The following is a 19,448-nucleotide window of genomic DNA, read 5'->3' on the forward strand; positions in this document are numbered from 1 at the left end:
TCTAAAAAAAAAAAAAAAAAAAATCTGGGAACAGGAGCAGGCAGACAAGTGAGAGAGCACGCGCGCAAGAGAGAGGACTCAGATCGGTCTTGGAGGAAGACGGCGCAGGCAGAGGGAGGCTAGGGTTGGTGGGGACCCAGACTAAGGTCTCTTAGCCCCCAGGAGCCTCCTTCATGGACCCGGGGATCCTGAGAGGGGCTGCCTCAGCTTAGGATGGGCAACTGTGTCAAGTCTCCACTGAGAAATCTCTCAAGGAAGGTATGTTTCTGGAGTGATCAGGGCCCAAAGCCTGGGGCGGGGGTTTGGAGCATCTTGCCCTCTGCCCCAGAAGTTGGGGGCAGAGAGGGTGGGCATCTGAAGCTTGCTACCCTTCCCGTGGGTTCTGTCTAGAGCTGCTTCCCTGTTTCTACCTCCAGATTCCCTTCTATCACAGTTTTCTATGTCCCAGGCTCTGAGCTGAAGTTGGGACTTTAAGCTGCATGGGGCGCTGTGTTTGGGAATTTGTGCAAGATTTAGGAAAGAAACCACGTAGCTCCATGAAAAGCGTGGATCTTTAGGATGTGAGTGGACAGACCCCCCTTGGAGCCAACAGGATCAGAAGAGGGTTGAGCTGGGCTTTGACCCTGCTGCTGCTGGTTCCTTCCCGGCATTAGGATGGGGGCTCATTCATCTCCTTTGAGCGTCTCTGAGCCTCTCTGGTGGTCTCTAAGCCTTCAGAGTTGTGGGTTTTGAAGTAGATCGTCTTGCTCCTGAGAGGAACCAAGCCAGGTGTCCCCTTCTACCCTTGATAATTCTTGGGTCAAGTCAGAGACTCACAGCTAGAACCAGACTGGTTTGGGGCTCCAGGGTTGTTTCCATCGAGAAACAGAATGTACAGCAAAGGCGTCTCTAAGTTGCTTTCTGTAGTGGATGTATTGCTCACACACCACAATAATATCCTTTTGCAAGAATCCTTTTAGGAAAGCAAATAATCACCTCCAAAGCATCTTTCCTGCAAACCTGGGCTTATATCTGTAAGGTCTTGCTTTAAGTGGGCTCTGCCTGTATCTCTAGCCCTCTGTAGTCAGGCCATAGAAGAAACTCATAGATATTACTTAAAGGAAGAAGTAATGTGAGGGATGTTTTCCTCCAAATTATTTTATTTACCAGACGAGGAACTTGACTGCCACTCAGGTTAAGTAACTAACCCAAGGTCTCAGGTTAGCTAATGGCTTCTCTACCCCCAGCCCCATTCTATCTCCTCTGTTAGTTTGACAGCCTCTCAATTTAGGACATTTCAGGCTTTTCTGCTCATCATCTTCCTCATTTAGCTAAGCTGCTCACATCAAATTCCTTTTAATCTTCACTGTTCCTTGGATCCTTCTGAGGGTTGACTGTTTCTTCTGTGCACACACCCCCCAATCATCTGTCATCTTAAAGGAGAGTCTTTTGCATCAGAGGTGGCCTCCACACTGTTGCAGAGAAGCAGAAACGGATCTGAATTAGTTTAGAGGACCACAGGGCGAAGGCCCTTTCCCTGGGTTCTGTCCAGAGTTTAAAGAGGTGAACTGAAGAACAAGTATTGTCCTTCTGTCCTACCCAACCCATCTTCCCTTATACAGCAGAGTGCTTAAGAGTCAGACTTCTCAGGTCTCCTCTTTCTAGCCATATGACCTTGGATAAGTTACTTGACCCCTCTGGGTCTCAGTTCCTTTGTCCATCAAGTGGAAATACTAACATCTACCTCCAAAGGTGATTTTGGGGGGCTAAGGAAAGAGCTGGGAACGCTGCCTGGAATATAGCACTCAGTAAATGTTAGCTAGTGTTATTAGCTTTTCCACTCTGGGTTTTCTGAGAAGGGGGATGGAAGTAAAAAGGGAAATAGGAGAGGTTTTGCATCCATGGAGTAGGGCAAAAGATAATAAAACATATTGCATTCAATTTCATGTATTTGTATAATAGTAATCATTGCTTCTTCCTGAATATCTGCAAGATCTCCAACACCTGTTATCTCATTTGCTCTTTTCCACCCAGTAGTTCTCTTGGCTATTTTCTAGAGAAAGGAGCTGGACTCAGAGATAAGAGCGTTACTAAGATCCCACAGCCAACCAGAAGCAGAGCTCAGATGTAAACCCTGGTCTGTGTAAATCCAGAGCTGGTATTTTGGGGGGTTTTTTTGTTTTTTTAAAAATTTTATTTATTTATTTTTTTATACAGAAGGTTCTTATTAGTTATCTATTTTATACATATTAGTATATATATGTCAAGCCCAATCTGGTATTTTGTTTTTATTTTTGCCTCTGTGAGAGGCTGCCTCTCTCTTTTTCCTGCTGTCAGAGATGTTATTCATAGATTCACGAACCTGACCTTACAGGTCATCTTAGCCCAAATTCCCACTCACTGGGCAATGCTCTCGCCCACCTCAACAAGTGCTTCCTCACTCAACTTCCCCTTGAATACCTTCAGTGAGAAGGAGCTTGTGCTTGGCGAGCTTGTGTTGTTAGAGAGCTGTTAGGTCATGAGTCGTGCCAGCCCCTCCTGTTGCCCTGCCACACTCTGGAGACGTCCCCTCAGTGCCAGAAAACATTGTCAGCCTGTGGACCGCTGCCCACTTGGCTTCCTAAGTAGTAGCTGGGAATTGGTAATGGAAAGAGGAGGCCTCCTCCAGGCTCTGAGCAGGGCAGGACTGGGCTGTCAGGTACCATCACTGGCCAGGGAAGAACAGAAGCGTCCTGGGGCAACTTGGTGCCAAGCAGGGTTAAGATCAAGAGATGCAGTGGAAATTTCCCAGCCATCACTGGTTCCTCCTTCGTGGGAGCAAATGTTTCTCTGTCCTTCTCACTTCTTTCTTGATTGGCGAATATTCTCCCACTTCTTCTGCAGCCAGATGTAAATGCCTTCTGGCATCCAGCATCTCTTAAGTTGCATCACCATCACCATTGTCATCATCGTTGTCATCATCATTGTCATCACCATGGCAACCCCACATAGTCAGCCCTTACGCTGCTCTAGGCACTGTGCAATAGCCCATTTACCTCTCACAGAATTCTGTGAGTTGCCCTGATGGTACCCATTGGACAGAGAAGGAAACCAGAGCCCAGAGAGGTCAAGTGACCTGCCGAAGGTCACATAGCAAGCAAGCGGCAAGCCAGAATTTGTCCCCAAGACTGTTTGAGTCCAAAGCCAGTTATACTCAAGCTCCTCTCGGAATTCTGTGCTGCCTGCTGCCTCCTTCTGGGTATGCTCATCCAAGCCAAGTGAGTGAGAATCAGCCAGAAGCGAAAAGGCTGATTCTCTGCCAACATCTCCTGAGATCGTTTCCTGGGGTTAAGCCACGGTCGACTCCTGGGCTCCCTCTGTCAGGAAGGGCTCTCTGGTCCTGCCCTGGCTCGAGACATGTCCCCGAAGCCTATGCGAGTGTGGCCGAGGCTCTGAACCTCTCCTGGTCATCAAACCAGAATGGACCCTGGTCATGTCTGACACCCCTCAAGTTCTAAGATTACGTAGGGTGACCCTTTTTTGCAGTCACTGGACTCAGGCCTTGGACTGAGGTCCTGCACCTCGGGTCTGAGTTGCTGCTTTCCCTTTGAGGAGCCAGAATATTGCTCCTTCATCTCTAGGCCTGGAAGAGGCTTAGGAAGTTGGAAGAGCGTCTAGACTATAGCTCCACAGTGTGGGGCTCCGGGAAGGAGGACCACGAGGACAGGGTGAGATGGGGGAGGTTGCTCTGCTTGTCCACCTAGGAGGACAGGCTACCTGTTAGGTCGTGGGATCTTCTCCTGGGCGTGGCCTTCCTTGAGCTGGAGGAAACTGTTAGAAAGCGGGTACAGCAGGATGGACGGGCAGGGCATGCAGCTCTGGCGTTCTTGGACAAAGACAGCCCTCTAAGTTTCCACCACTCTCTCTTTCCTTGGAAGGTTTGGCTCCAAATCCCCACGCTGGGGGGCGGGGAGGCATCAAGCTCAGGGCTGAAGGCAGACTGCCCTGGATTCTGGGGTCGATGCTGGGCATCCTGGCCGGGAGGCTGGGGTGGAAGAGAATATTGTGTCTGGCTGCTGCTGTTGCCCTAAGAGGACGATCTGTGGGCAGTGTTGACTTTTTATAGCTGCATGGGAAACATCAGGGAAGAGGGTGGGCTGGCCGTGGCCTGGGAGCCCAGCTATATTCGCCAGCAGAGAGGGCCCCTGCCTCAGCCTCTAGAGGTCCTGCAGGCTGGGCTGGGCAGGGTGCCAGTGAAGGTGGGAGGGACGAGGAGAATTGCTGGTGGTAGAGAGCGTCTAGTCTCGAGGCCACACACTAGGTGGAATCTAACCCACAGATGTGCTTTGTTTAGCCCACCTGGTGCTTTAAATCAGAAGATCTGGCAACACAGGGCTGGAGTTACATAACGCTGTCCCTTCAAAGGGGACACACAGCACCCGTTTTGCCCCAGGCCCCGCCTCTCACACCTGGCTGCTTCATCTCTGTTCACTGCGGCACCTGTGTCTGCAGCCTCCGGTTTCACAGGCTAGCTGAGCCTCTGCTCTTTGTGTCACCAGTTCTGATGGTTCTCACTGCCTTCCAGTGGGTTCCAGTGGGGGTAGGGTCAGAGGTCAGTCGGGGAGCTTAGCCCCGGGAATTGCGCTGGGACATTGGGAGCGTCTTGGGAAAGGACATTATTCCCTGAATGAACAGAAGCCTCCCTCTGCCTGCTTCTCTCTCTGAGCTTCTGCATGCACACGAGTGTGTGGTTCTGTGCACGTGTGTGTGTATGTGTGTTTGTGTCTGCACATGGGCCACACAGAGGGTATCAGACCCAGCTCTCCCTGGAGCATCCGTTTTGGCCAAGGATCGGGGACTCCACCTGTTGGACCAGCTTGATGCCTGCCCCAGAGCATCCTGAGGGCTCTCTGCACCCTGCTGTTTGCCTTGCAAGGTCTGCTCTTGAGAAGGGCCCCTTCTAGGACCAGGAGCCAGGCTGGGGCCAGGAGGACCCAGCTGGGCAGGGAGGTGATGCCCTGCCTCTCTTTTGTATTTGCTTGGTGCTGGCTGAAGATGCGTCAGGAGGAGACCAGCTATACGGTGGTGCAGACGAGTGAGGAGGGGCTGGCGGCCAGCAGCGAGCTCCCCGGACCGCTCCTGATGCTGGCCCAGAACTGCGCCGTCATGCACAACCTGCTGGGCCCAGCCTGCATTTTCCTGCGTAAGGGCTTCGCGGAGAACAGGCAGCCTGTACGTAAGTTGGCCCTGGTGGAGCCGCGCTCGACTTGGCTTCACAGGGCGTGAGGAAGGAGGTGCTGGGAAGAAGAGGGGGCTCTGTACTCAGCAGTGCACGTCCCCCAACAGATACACCTCAAACCCGCAACTTGTGAATCTGACCCCCAAAGTTTCCCACTGATGGCTGCAAAGCCCTGGTGAGTCCACATCCACCAGCAAGGAATAATAGCAGCTAATATTGCTTGGGTGTTTTGTTTTGTTTGAGCACTTACTATGTGCCAGGCACTGTGCTAAGTGCATTGGCTCATCACCTCCCTTAAGCCTCAGAGCAACGCCAAGAGGTAGGTACTATTATCCTCCCCATTTTACAGATGAGGAAACTGAGTTGGAGAGGTAACATGCTCAAGGTAACATCTGGTGGGTGATAGAGGTGGGATTCAGATTCAGGGATACTGGCTCAAAGACCTCCTGTGCTCTGAACAACAGTACTGAATACGCGGCACCATCCAGTAGAACTTTCTGTGGAAACACTGTCCAATTTGCGCTGCCTTCCCTCTACAGTAGCCACTAGCCACATGTGGCCACCGAGCCCTTGAAATGTGGCTAGTGCAACTGAGGAAGTGAATTATTAATTTTCTTTGATTCCAATTCCAATTTAAATAGTCACGTGGCCACTGCTTTGGATGGCCTCCCGTGGGTATCTGAACAGTCACAGAGAGGAGGGTATTAATAGTGATGTTACAGATTCAAACATCAGTAGGTTTCAATGCCTTGTTAAACACTACGCATCTTGCCTCACAGATGCTCACCAAGGCCGTGTAAGGTGAGTACTGGTATTAACCCATTTTACAGATAAGGAGACTGTGGCGTACACAGTTGAAGGAACCTGCCCAAGATCCTACATCTAGGAAGCAGCAGATCTGGGCTTTGCCCTTGAGTCTGTCTGACTCTAGAGGCCAAGCTCGTCCCTCGACTGCTTAAGTTGAGGAGTGAGGGGTGTGGTGGGCTCCATTCCCACCTGATCCCCCAAACCGGTGCTCATGGTTTCTCTGCCCCATCGGTGGGCATCCCCGGCTCTACTACACATCCTCCCGCCACTCTGCCCTGGGGAGTGTATGATTCAGGGACCAGCCAGCAGGACTCAGTTGGACCAGCTCTGGCCACGGGCACACTGCCAAGGGGTACCCAGCTTTTTTGCTCCCTGGCTCTGGGTTTATAAGAAGTAGGGTGGGGGCTGCAGAGCTGGGTCCTGGAGATGTGAGAGGCTACTTGAGGCCTGCAGGGTGGGAAAGGTTGTGTCACTTGTCCCAGTGAGCATACTCTGCACGTGTGACTGCATGCATATAGTCGCTGACACTTTCACTTACTGGGGGTCCCGGGCATTGTAAAAGACATTCTTTTTGGTCACCCAAGATCCCAGTCTGACTTGGAGCAGCTAGTGGGTGATAGAGGTAGGATTAGGTAGGTATTAGAGGGCGTGACAACCCCTCCCTGTGCACAGTGACAGGTTTTTAAAGTGGAAGTCCTTACGATTATTTCACAGAAACAGACACCTTCAGGTGAGTCCTACCTTCAGCTAAAAATGCCGCTAGCAGGACCTGGTAGCCTGCAGCCTACTCGTTCCAGGCTCACGTACACTCTCAGCACTGTCCTACCACGTACGGCCACTTCTGAGAGCCGGGTCCTTCCTGCGCAGGTGATGGTCCCACAAAATGTTGCTCAGCAGCCCCTTTCTAGAAGATTCTCAGATTTTCCAGCACTGGGGTCCCTTGCCCTGGGGCCAGTTTGGAGCAGGTGGGCAGCAGCCTCTCACCCGCCCTGGCCCTATTGGCTAGAACAGCCTGTGTGCACTGCTGAGATGCCTCACGCTCGCTGTGGCCCACTCGCTGTGGCACACCCATGTGTCTGTGTTTGCGATCGGTGTGCCCACACCTGGTGTGCACTTCCTCAGGGTGGGCACACCCTGCCCCGTGTTGTCCCTGCCCAAAGGCAGACAGCTGTGACATATGGAGAGGATGAGCCCCGTGGACCAGTTTTGGAGCCTGCTAAGCATGTCCATCTGGGCACCGCATCCATTTCATGCCAGTCTGTCTCCCTCCTGGGCAGGCCTGGGGTGACTGACACCTCACCAGCCGGAGCCTGCCCCCTGCTTCCTCTGGGCCTGCTCTTTGGAGACTTCTCTGCCGTCTGTTCAGATGCCTCGTCCCAGGGCTTCCTTGACTCCCCAAGGAGAGCTGGGCACTGTTTGAGGCTGCAGACGTGAGCTTTGGACCCTGGCAGCCGCCAGAGGCACTGGCAGCCCCCAGGGTCCTATGCTGTGTCCTGTGACAGGGCGAGGTATAGGATGGGGGTCCAACTGGAGAAGGTGGGGCTGTGCCCAGGAAGCAGGGCACAGCCTCATCCTGCCTCCACTCACTCGGCTCTTCCTCCGCCTCCTGTTCCTCCCTCTTGGGTGCCTGTCTGGGCCCCCACTTCCCCCCCTCCCCACCGGCCCCTCGCTTCTCCCATTGCTTTGCAGGCCTCTTCTCCCCTGCTTTTCCTGGTTTCTTTGGGTAGAGCCTTCTTCTTTCTGTTGTGACCTCCCGCTAACCCCGTTTTATTTACAGATTTTGGCCTCCAGACCAGCTCTGTTCGCTGACACATTCTTGTGTCTGGAATAAGGGGCTGGGGGTCCAGAGGTTCTGTACCCAGGCTGGAGAGGGCTCCTACTTCCCTGGGCATCTCCCACGTCTGTGGGACAGGTGGGGCTGCATCCTTTCCCCTCCAGGACATGGTGCAGGCACGCCTCTGCTGCTGCCCCATCACCTCCCGCCCAGTGCCTGCTGCCACTGGGATGGCCGTCAGCTGGGCCATGTACGACTTCTGGGCCCCTTGCAGCTGCTAATAGGACATGTTCTTTTGTTTCAGGACAGATCACTGCGGCCAGAGGAGATTGAAGGTAAGAACTGGCCCCTTAGGGGAGAGGGTTGCTCAGCCATCCAGAAAGATGAGAGGAAGGTGGGTGGGAAGAGAGGCAGAGATATCTCGGCCTCCTGCAAATGGGGCCTGGTGCAGAGCCAGGCATCTTCTGTGGAGCCAGGCGTTGGAGGAATGCAAGAGTCAGCAGGCCCTCGGGCTGCCTCTGCCCCAGAGACTCTGCAGGTCATCCCCCCACCCCCCACCACACCCCCCCCAACCAACCCTCCCCCCCGCTTTCCCAGAGCTCCGGGAGGCCTTCAGAGAGTTTGACAAAGACAAGGACGGCTACATCAACTGCCGGGACCTGGACTCCTCAACCAACCCTCCCCCCCGCTTTCCCAGAGCTCCGGGAGGCCTTCAGAGAGTTTGACAAAGACAAGGACGGCTACATCAACTGCCGGGACCTGGGCAACTGCATGCGCACCATGGGCTACATGCCTACCGAGATGGAGCTTATCGAGCTGTCTCAGCAGATCAACATGAACCGTGAGTTCCTCCACCGGGTACCTCCTTCCCTCCCCAGCCTCGCCCTTGCCGTCCTCTGCCTGGGTTCAAGTTCTCGGCCCACCTCTTCCCAGCTCTGTGACCTGGGGCAAACTACTCTCTCTGTGCCTCGATTTCCTCACCTGTAAAATGAGGGGTGGAATAGAGGGAGTAGAGCACAGGAAGTCAATTGGGGGTATGTTTATTTCTTTATTATTTTTTCATGGTTTATTTATTCATTTATTTTTATTTCTGGTAACAGCTTTATTGAGATATAATTCATAGACCATACGATTGGCTCACTTAAATATGCACTTCAGTGGCTTCTAGTATATTTAAAGTTGGACAACCATCACCACAAGCAATTTCAGAATATTTTCATGGCCCCCAAAAGAAACCCTGTATCACTTTGCCATTACCCCCAAGTCCCTCCCCAGCCCTAGGCAACCACTAATCTACTTTCTATCTAAGCAGATTTGCCTTTTCTGGAAGTTTCTTTTTTATTTTTATTGAAGTATGCTTGATTTACAATATTATATTAGTTTCAGGTGTACAACAGTGATTCAAAAATTTTTATATATTATACTCTATTTAAAGTTATTATAAGATATTGGCTCTATTTCCTGTGCTGTATACTATATCCTTGTGGCTTATTTATTTTATACATAGTAGTTGACATCCCTTAATCCCCTGCCCCTATCTCACCCCTCCTCCCACTTCTCTCTCCCCACTGGTGACCACTAGTTTGTTTCTGTATCTGTGAGTCTGTTTTTCTTTTTTGGACGTACTTAAAACAGCCAAATACCTGGCACACAGTAAGAGGTGAACAGAGGATGCCATTATTATGTTTTTCTCTGTCTTCATTTTCATTCTCCCAGGAGCAGACCGGGAGACAGGGGTTTGAGTGCGGTAGTTTACTCCGTAGGGGCAGGACGGCATCGGTAGGGGGTAGGGAGATGAGAGGGCGGAGACGAGGAGCCAAGGCAGGAGGCGCTGGAGCAGCTGCCACTGTGGGTGATGGAGTCTAGTTCTGCCGGGAGCTCGGGAAGCTGGCGTAGCGGGCCCACCTCGGAGTTGTCCCCAGCCCTTACCTCTCAGGCTGGGTATTTATCCCCCAAACTCAGTCACTGGCTGAAAGTGCTGTGAGCAGACCCCGGGGGGCAGGTCCCCTGTATTTCTCCCTACTGAGGGCCGCTTGGAAGGTGAGTTCTATTTGCACAATGAGGGAAAGGCGGGGGCAGGTGGGCCAGGTGCCCACGGCTTCTGCTTCTCTCTCTGCTTTTCTGCATGTGTGTCTCTGTCTCTCCTTCTCTGAAATTCTTTGCCTGTCTCTGCGACCTAATAATTCTTTCTCCCCTCCATATCCACCCCTGTCAACTTCCTGACTTGTTCCTTTAGTCAAACTCCAGCCACTCCCCTGAGCCATTCTGTGACAATCCCCGATCCACGGTCACCTCTCTGTCCTCATTTGGCCTTTGCTTATACCCTGGGCCTGGAGCTGGGCAGGTCAAGGAGGGTTGGCAGTTCCCTCAGTTGCCTAGTTGGAGATGGGCAGTGGTTAAATTTTTATTTTTTTAAATATATATATATTTATTTATTGGCTGCACCACGTGGCATGAGGGATCTTAGTTCCCCGACCAGGGATCGAACCCGTGCCCCCTGCAGTGGACGTGCAGAGTCTTAACCACTGGACTGCCAGGGAAGTCCAGATGGGCAGTAGTTAGATGGATGATCCAGCCTGTTCCTCTGTCCCCAGTGGGTGGCCATGTGGATTTTGATGACTTTGTGGAGCTAATGGGACCTAAACTCCTGGCGGAGACGGCAGATATGATTGGAGTAAAGGAACTGCGAGATGCCTTCCGAGAGGTGAGTGATGGGCAGTGGACAGGCAGGGGCGGAGAGCTTGTTAGAATTCCAACCTGGGACAGAAATGTGAGCTCTGGATCCCAGACCAGGGGAAGGAGCTTGGACAGAGAAGGGATCCGGGGAAGGCGGGACAGTGGTGCTGGAGAAGGGATCTGCTTCCAACAGTCTCCATGTTGTAGCTACTCCTCCCTCCTTCCTGCCCTCTCTAGTTTGACACCAATGGTGATGGGGAGATAAGTACCAGTGAGTTACGAGAGGCCATGAGGAAACTCCTGGGTCATCAGGTGGGACACCGAGACATAGAAGAAATTATCCGAGATGTGGACCTCAATGGGGATGGACGAGTGGACTTTGAAGGTAGGTGGAAGTGGTTTTGAGAGTGGAAGAGAAACCAGGGCAGTAGTGGGCATCCATAGAGCCCTCCACGTGTGTATCCATGATGCAATCATCAGTGCACTCCAACTTTCCATCCCCCTACCCTTCCATCCTGCCACCCCTTTAATCTGCCTTCCATCCCTACACCCATCCATCCATCCAACAATCTGTCCATCTTTCCATATCTATCTTTCCATCTTTTCATCCATCTATCTCTTTATCTGTCCAGGTGCCTATTTACCCACTCACCCATGTGTAAACAATTATCCATAGAACCATTTATCTATGGCCTTATCTATCCATCCATGCACCTATTCATTCTTCTCTACATTCACCCATGCATCCATCCATGCATCCATCTACCCATGTACCTCTCTCCATCTATCCATGCATCTCTACCTCTCAACATTCATTCATACATTTATATATCTCTACTCATCTGCCTATATTTCTACCCATACTTCCACTGATCTGTCCATCAGTCTGTACAGTCATTTTCCCATCTCTATCCATGTATTCATCCATCCATCCATCCCTGTGTCCATCTGCCCCCATCCATCTATCTGTCCACCTACTCCTGCATCCATCCATGTAGGTATTTTCTGAATACCACATTCCTCAACCTGACACTCAGGCCCCCTAAAATCTCTCCATGGCTCACCTCTCTGGCCACAGCTCCTACCATTCCTTCACTCACACTCCACCTTAAAGCCATAGGTGGTCCATGAACCTCCTAAGCTGTCATTTGAATACGTTGTTCTTTTTGTCAGGATGCCTTTTGTCCTATTCTTCGCTGGTCCTAAATTCTATTCGTCCTTCAAGACCCAGCAGTGGGGCCACTCCCTCAAACACTGCTTTCCTCATTCCCCAGATTGAACTTCCTTTTTTCTGGGCTTTCACAACACCTCAGGCTCACCCTCATTCTTCACACTGGCCCCTAAATGCTAGTTATATCTCTGCTTGACTCTGAACTTTTGGAGAAGAGGAACCCCACTTTCTTTATCTCTGTCATTCCCACAGAACTCAGTACCAGACACATAATGAACGCTCAGTAAAAGTGTTTTTAAAATAACCAATAATAATCATAATAGTGATCATCTATAACTGTACACTTATTGTATACCAGTCATTGTACTAAGTAGCTTTACACATATTATCTCATTTAATTTTCATGATGACTCTAGGGACTGCACATTAGTACCTCATGTTATAGATGAGGAAACTGAGGCTCAGAGAAGTAATATAACTTGCTAACTGGTAAGAGGCAGAGCTGGGTCATAAACTCAGGCCTGGAATCTCAACCACTACATACATTACACTGTACATGATACCATCTGAGGCACCATGGGATACGGGAAAAAAACAAAACAAAACAGCAAAACATTGATTCTGCACTCCAGGAACGTGCATTCTGAGCAGAAAGGCAAGATAACCATGAGCAAGACTGTGAATATGTCCAGAACACAAAGACTGGGAGGCCTTTTCTGGGGAGTAGCTGGTCTTCAAGGTCAAAGAGAGTGTGGCAATGGAGAGAAGGCTTTGCTACCACGAGAGCTGAACATTTCAGGTCACCCCATGTCCAGGTAGTGACTCCCACAGATGCCAGCTCTTCCCTGAAAGCCCAGCATCCCCCATTCATTCTACCAGCGTGTGTTGTACACCTAGTGTGTGCTGAGACCTGATCCCTGCCTTGAGGAGCCCAAGACCAGCGAGGAGAGCCGAACCCAGCAGTATAGTCCATGCTGTTTGGGGGAAGTACAGCAGGCTGTGGGGCACAGTGGGGGCACCTTTGCCACGCTGGGAGGGGGGATTAGGGAAGACTTCCTGGAGGAGGCTATAAGTAAGTAGAGCCTTAAGAGATAAGTAGGAGCCAGCAGGTGAAAAAGAAGGAAGAGGTATTTACCCAAAGGAATTGAAAACTTATATCTACGCAAAAAACTGCAAACAGATTTGTTGTTTATAGTAGCTTTACTCATAATTGCCAAAAATTGGAAGCAACCAAGACGTCCTTCAGTAGGTGAATGGATAAATTAACTATGGTATATCCAGACAATGGAATATTATTCAGCGTTAAAAAGAAATGAGCTATCAAGTGATAAAAAGACATGGAAGAACCTTAAATGTGTAGTAAGTGAAAGCAGCCAGGCTGAAAAGGCTACATACTTTGTGATTTCAAAGATATGACATTCTGGAAAAGACAAAACTGCGGAGACGGTGAAAAGATCAGTGGTTGCCAGGGGTTGTGAGGAGAGGGAGGGATGAAGATGGGGAACACAGGGAATTTTTAGAGCAATAAAACTATTCTGTATGATAGTACAATAGGGATACATGTCATTATACATTTGTCCAAACCCACAGAACGTCCAACACCAAGGATGAATCCTAATGTAACCATGGACTTGGGGTGATAATGACGTGTCAGCGTAGCTTTATTGACTGTAACCAATGTCCTACTCTGCTGCAGGATGTTGACGATGGAGGAGACCGTGCATGTGTGTGGCAGGAAGGGAGCGTATGGGAAATCTGTACTTTCTGCTCTATTTTGCTGTGAACCTAAAACTGGTCTAAAAAATGAAGTCTAGTTAAAAGAGAAGGAGCAGGGATAGGCTGCAGGAAAGCTGAGAGGTGAACAGGAGGGGCGTGTGTTGGTTGCCCCTGAGGTGCTGACAGGGAGCTCTGTGGAGTCAGAGCTTAGTGGTTGGAGGTGAGTGGTGACAGGTGAGGCTGGAGATGTCAGCTAGGGCCAGAACAGGGAGGCCCTGGGGTCGTGTCAGGATCCAGCACGTTATCCAGTGGGGACCATGAGAGGTTTAAGAGGGGTCAGATACGCAGATAGAAAGTTCCTGCTAGCTGCTGTGTAGACGGTGGATTGGAAGATGCTGGATGGGGGAAATTCTCCGGCCGTCCAGTGGTTAGGGTTCCGCGCTCCCACTGCAGGGGGCGCGGTTGGATCCCTGGTGGGGGAACTAAGATTCCCGCATAACGTGTGGCGCTGGCAAAAAAAAAAAAAAGAAGATGCTGGGTGGACGTTGGGGACCAGCATCGGTCAGGGGCCGCGGCAATAGACACGGGGCCACCGATCCGAGGGAGGTTTGGAGGCAGCGTCCTGGGCCCTGACTGCTGCTTTCTCCCCACCCCCTCCTGTGCACCCCACCGCAGAGTTTGTCCGGATGATGTCCCGCTGAGGCCGCCAGGGCCCCTCCAGGACTGCCAAGCTCCACGGGCGGGGAGAAGAGGAGCCGGAGCTCGCCTCATCCCGCCGCCGCCGCCCAGAGCCCGGGACGTACTGGCGGATGGGGCCTGCCTGCACCCCGGGGAGGTGCCCACCCCGGACCCCCGCCCCTCCGCACTGTGAAAGACTCACGACTCCTGCAACTGGAAAGGGGGGCGCCCGCCGACGAGGAGGCCACCGCGCCAGGCCGGCGGAAGTCAGGCCGGGCGCCAAGTGCCATAGACCCAGCCGCTGCTGGCTGGGGGCGCCCCACACAGCATGTCTGCCCCCCGGGGCAGAGCCTCTCGCCGCCCTCCTTAGCTCTGTGCCCGTCCCCCCTCGCCTCAGCCCTGTTATCTCAGAACCAATAAAAATATTTCCAAGAGAAAGGCGGCCGTGGGGGGGGGGGTCTTTGCTTCTCCAGCCTGGTTAGATGACACACGCGTTTCCTGAGTACCAGCTGCGCGCCCAGAACTGGGTGAACCTCCCTGCCCTCGACTTGTACTGAGTTCCCATTAGGCACCCAGCCTCTTCCACCTTTGACTGAAAGGGAGAATGGGGCATATAGTGATGTAGCTGGATTTGCTGCTACCCCAAACAAGGTCAAGTTCTATAAGGATATTGGTTGGGTAAGCATCTAGCAGGGTCTGCCTCACTTCCTGCCTCCCTGGAGATTTCACACTGGTCGAGATAATCACATCCATATGTGATTACGAATTGTGATCCTGCTTTTAAGGAAAAATGCAGGGACCTTTGGTGGGGTAGGATAAGGAGGCCTGGACTACTCTCTGGGGAGATCAGGAGAGGCTTTCCTGAGGAAGTGATAACAAGGTTTTTGCGCTGGAGGAAATCCCAGTGTGTGTGAGGACACGAATGTATTAGAATGGAATCAGCTGCCAGACTCTGCTGAGTGAGAAGCAGGATGGTATGGTTAGGACCTGGATTTACTTGCTGTGTGACTTTGGGCCAGTCACGTCTCCTCTCTGAACCTCAGTTTCCTCATGTGCAATAAGGGGATAATAAAGGATAAAGTCCACAGTAAATGATCTCAGGGTATTGCATTGCCCACCTCCAGGGGCTGTGAAATTGTGCAAAGTGGCATTATTAAACAGGATCCATTGTAATTAATTTCTATAAGCCAAGGGCTGAAGGAATCCAAAGGAGAAGTTTGTGGGTAGAAGTCGCCCAGAATCTTTGACAGGCTTGCGGCATAATCGGACAGGTGTGTGGGGTGGACCCATGTTCTCCAAGCCAGTGGTTCTCAAACTTGAGTATTTTCATCAGAATCGCTTGGAGGGTTTGTTAGCCCCGCCCCCAGACCTGGGCCCCACCCAGTGATTCAGATTCAGTGAATTTGCATCTCTAACAAGTTCCAGGGCATGCTTGATCTTCTCAGGACCTCAATTTGAATAACACTGCTGTAAATCCCAGACATGAGGGAGGCAGATGTGCTGTGGGCTAAAGGCTGGAAGCAGAATGTAGGTGAAGGATTCGTGCTCTCGGATCTTGCAGGGAAGGACTGTGGGCAACCCCGGGCACCCTCCCCCCCGCCAAAGGCCTGGGTAATCCCCGTGTCCCAGAGGCTAGGGTGTCTGGGAGCTCCAAATTCACTTGAATAATCCAATTCTGAGACTAAGCCCTTGGCTCTGTGCCCCAGTAGGCAGGCCTGCAGCCCTGCCTGCTCCTGTACCTAGCTCTGCCCAAAGACCCAGATCTACACTGTTTCAGAAATCCAGTGACCTTGGAGGGCCAGAGGAGCCATTTGTAGAAAGGGGGCTTCTGGGGGCATCTGTGTCAGCTGACAGGATGAGCCCTTGGGGGCACCACAGGGAGAGGGTAGAGTTAGGGTGTCAGCTAGGACATTTCTGTCCTCAGTATTGTGGCCTCCTAAAATCATAGACAAGGCAGCTGTGATAAAGCGACTTGAGAAGATGACAGGCCACTGTTCAGAGGAGCGCTCAAGTCAAGGGGAGGCCCAGAGGTGGGGCTGCTGCCTTCGCCAATGCTGAAACTAGTGCTTCTCCCCTTGAATTTGTCTTATATCTAGGGGTTCCTAATAAGATCATTTGAAGAAAAGTTTCTCTTACTTTCCAAGAACTGAGACCCATTTTCCGAGATGGACCCTATCCCAGGTAGGAATTCTTTCTGCATCTTCACCCCTGGGTGGGTGGGTGTCATCTTAGAAGAGTTCTCCTTGTCTGTAAGGTCTTAAACTGGGCCTGGATTTGCCTCCTTGTGACTTGTAAAGTGCAACTCATTCACTCATTCATTCATGCATTCAACCACTGTTTATTGAGCACCTACTATGTGCCAGGTCCTGTGCCAGGGTCGCTGTCTTCTAGGAGCTCAGACTGGAAGGGGAAATGGATAAGAAAACAGACAAAGCTAATGTAGTGGTATAAGTGCTATAGTTACTAGGTTACTTATGAGGTTAGCCTAGGAGAAGTGAGGGTACTAAAACATACCCACCCAATCTAGTGGGGTGGAAGGGACAGATTTGCTAGGACCTGAAGGCTCAGCCGTGCTCAGTCAGAGGAAGTGAGGGGAAGAGTGTTTCCGGTTGAAGGAACAGCAGAAGCAAAGACCTGGAGGTAAGGGAGAGTGTGGCTCCTTTGGGAAACGAAGCAGAATTCCACTTGTCTGGTGTACTGGGCTGGAGGGAGGAGCAGAGATGAGGCTGGTCAGAGAGGCAAGGCCTGACCCCACCGCAGACCTTGGAGGGTAGAGCGGCTCAGGTGGGACTTCTTTTTTGTGTGTGTGTTTTATTTTATTATTATTATTTTTTTTTGTGGTATGCGGGCCTCTCACTGTTGTGGCCTCTCCCGTTGCGGGGCACAGGCTCTGGACATGCAGGCCCAGCGGCCATGGCTCACGGGCCCAGCTGCCCCGCGGCATATGGGATCTTCCTGGACCGGGGCACAAACCCATGTCCCGTGCATCAGCAGGTGGACTCTCAACCACTGCACCACCAGGGAAGCCGTGTATTTTATTTTATTTATTTTTTATACAGCAGGTTTTTTTTTTTTAACCTTTATTTATTTATCTGTGGCTGCATTGGGTCTTTGTTGCTGCACACGGGCTTTCTCTAGTTGCGGCGAGTGGGGACTACTCTCCGTTGCGGTGCGCGGGCTTCTCATTGCGGTGGCTTTTGCTGTTGCGGAGCACGGGCTCTAGGCGTGCAGGCTTCAGTAGTTGTGGCACACAGACTCAGTAGTTGTGGCTTGCGGGCTCCAGAGCTCAGGCTCAGCAGTGTTGGCGCACGGCCTTAGTTGCTCCACAGCATGTGGGATCTTCCCAGACCAGGGCTCGAATCCGTATCCCCTGCATTGGCAGGCAGATTCTTAACCACTGCGCCACCAGGGAAGTCCCAGGTATCAAGGTTTTTTAAAAAACGGGCCTGAATAGGGCCTGGCAGTTCAGTGGTTAGGACTCCATGCTTCCACTGCAGGGGGCATGGGTTTGATCCCTGGTTGGGGAACTAAGATCCTGGATCCCACATGCCACGTGGCATGGCCACAGACAAACAAAAATGGGTCTGAATAAATGACAGTGTCTAGAGATGTGCACTCCAGTGGAACAAAAAAACATAAAGAAACACAAGGGAATTATTCCTATAAAAATCTGAATAGGGACCTCCCTGGCAGCTCAGTGGGTAGTCTCTGCGCTTCCAATAGCAGGGGCGTGGGTTCGATCCCCTGGTCAGGGAACTAAGATCCCACATGCAAACACCGAGTCCTAACCACTGGACTGCCAGGGAACTCCCAAAGTTCTACTTATTGATCCATGTGGTAGTTACAAGGGTGTTTGCCTCTCGCTAAGTTGTACATTTATTCTGTATGTTTTTCTGTTTGTCTTATTTTACAATAAAAAGGTTTTTTTTATTATTGTTGTTTGTTTTTTAAAGTGTGAACTCAGGAGTCAGCCACCTGGTTTCAAATCTCAGCTCTGCCACTTATAAGCTATGTCATCTTGGGTGAGTTATAAGACCCTCTGGGCCTCAGTTTCCTCATCTGCAAAATGGGGATGAGGTTACAGGGTTGTTTTGAAGACGAAACAAGCTAGTATACTCGAAGCCCTTGGAATGGTGCCTGGCACATAGTAATCCTGATACAGGTTTTTGCTATTTTTATGATTATTGCATTGTTATTCCCTATCCCTTCTCCCATGTGTCTTCATGCCTCCGTGATCCCCTCTCAAGGAAAGGGGAAGGGAGAGCCAGCCTTGGCATTCTTTAATAACTGTGGCTGAACCTCTCATTGACAGTGACAAGATAATCACAGCTTAAGTCTGGGATCTGGCTCTATGACCAGGGAGTGACGATCTGCACAGTATGGTCCTGCAAAGAGGCCCTGATGCTGTTGGCTGTGCCTGTGGCTTAGGCTGCAGGGCCAGAATGTCCCTTCACCCCTCTGGAAGTGCCTGCCACCTGCTCCAATGATCTTACTGATGTCTGTCTTTCCTCGAAAGAGGACAAAGGGGCTGAGTTTCATGATCAAGGGATGGGCTTTGGTGGTAACATGAACTTGATTTCTAACCCATCTCTGCCACTTAGAGAAGTTAAGGGATATAGGTATTAAGGGAGTCCCTCTTCTTTGAGCCTTGTTATCCATTATTAATGATAATAATTGCACATACCTGGGCGGTTGTGGAGAAATAATCCATGCATAATGCTTAATAGAAGGCCTGGCTCAGGGCCTTCACACATGCTGTTCCCTCTGCCTGGAATGCTTTTCCCTGCATTCATTGAGTAGCTGTTGGATCTTTCTCATTTCTTGGGGCTGGGCTTGAATGTTTCCTTGGCTTCCCTATTGAAGGAAGGAAGGAAGCCACTGCCACATCTCATTTATATTCTTTAGAGCATATATGTAATTTCTGGCCTAATACATTTATTATATTACTTTTTTTTTAATCGTTTGATGCCCCCTGCCCTTCACTGGAATGTAAGTTCCATGTTGGCAGAGACCACATCTACCTTGTTCACTGCAGTATCTCCAGTGTCTAGTAGGTACTCAGCAATTATTTACTGAACAAATGAACAAAATCCACAAAAAGCCTGGGGGTGCAGAGGGTGGCGGCCATCTGTGACCACTGCTGTCGGGTACAGGAAGGTTTCCAGGCCCCATTCCTGGTGTCTTCCTGACCTCAGGTCTCACTCTGTTCCAATGTTGGATCTTTGGGGACCATGTCTTTGTGTTACGGGGGTCTCAAAGTCACAGGCAGTGCCATGGAATCAGAAAACAGACAAAGGATTGGGAGTTGGGCAGACCTAGATGCTAGTCTTTGATGATCAATCATTAACAATCTCTGGGACCTTAAGTCAGTTGCTGAAGCTTTAGTTTTCTCATCTGTAATACCATCCAATATGGTAGCCACTCACCAC

The 19,448-nt window shown here is 50.9% G+C and overlaps 1 protein-coding gene across 2 annotated transcripts; it reads left to right on the top strand.

The window, feature by feature from the left end:
- The first annotated feature begins 163 nt into the window (after positions 1-163).
- CABP1 (calcium binding protein 1) lies at positions 164-14,454 on the top strand. Of its 2 annotated transcripts, XM_024741538.1 has the most exons (7): positions 164-258; positions 5,014-5,190; positions 8,083-8,113; positions 8,476-8,619; positions 10,373-10,482; positions 10,692-10,839; positions 14,017-14,454. In XM_024741538.1, the coding sequence occupies exons 1-7, from the start codon at positions 214-216 to the stop codon at positions 14,040-14,042; spliced, it is 681 nt and encodes a 226-aa protein (XP_024597306.1). In that variant the 5' UTR covers positions 164-213; the 3' UTR covers positions 14,043-14,454. The 2 variants fall into 2 exon arrangements, with proteins under 2 accessions (XP_024597306.1, XP_024597307.1); XM_024741539.1 differs by lacking the exon at positions 5,014-5,190.
- Positions 14,455-19,448: the final 4,994 nt, after the last annotated feature.

This window comes from Neophocaena asiaeorientalis, unplaced genomic scaffold (assembly GCF_003031525.2).
Source record: "Neophocaena asiaeorientalis asiaeorientalis breed wild unplaced genomic scaffold, Neophocaena_asiaeorientalis_V1.1 scaffold648, whole genome shotgun sequence".
In the NCBI taxonomy this organism is placed as follows: Eukaryota; Metazoa; Chordata; class Mammalia; order Artiodactyla; family Phocoenidae; genus Neophocaena; species Neophocaena asiaeorientalis.

Bases quoted from the DNA above. Each gene is read 5' to 3' on its own strand.
- CABP1 (XM_024741538.1), top strand. From the start codon at position 214: ATGGGCAACTGTGTCAAGTCTCCACTGAGAAATCTCTCAAGGAAG. The intron at 5,191-8,082 runs GTACGTAAGTTG...CTTTTGTTTCAG, and splicing joins TCGCGGAGAACAGGCAGCCT to GACAGATCACTGCGGCCAGA. The intron at 8,114-8,475 runs GTAAGAACTGGC...CCGCTTTCCCAG, and splicing joins GCGGCCAGAGGAGATTGAAG to AGCTCCGGGAGGCCTTCAGA.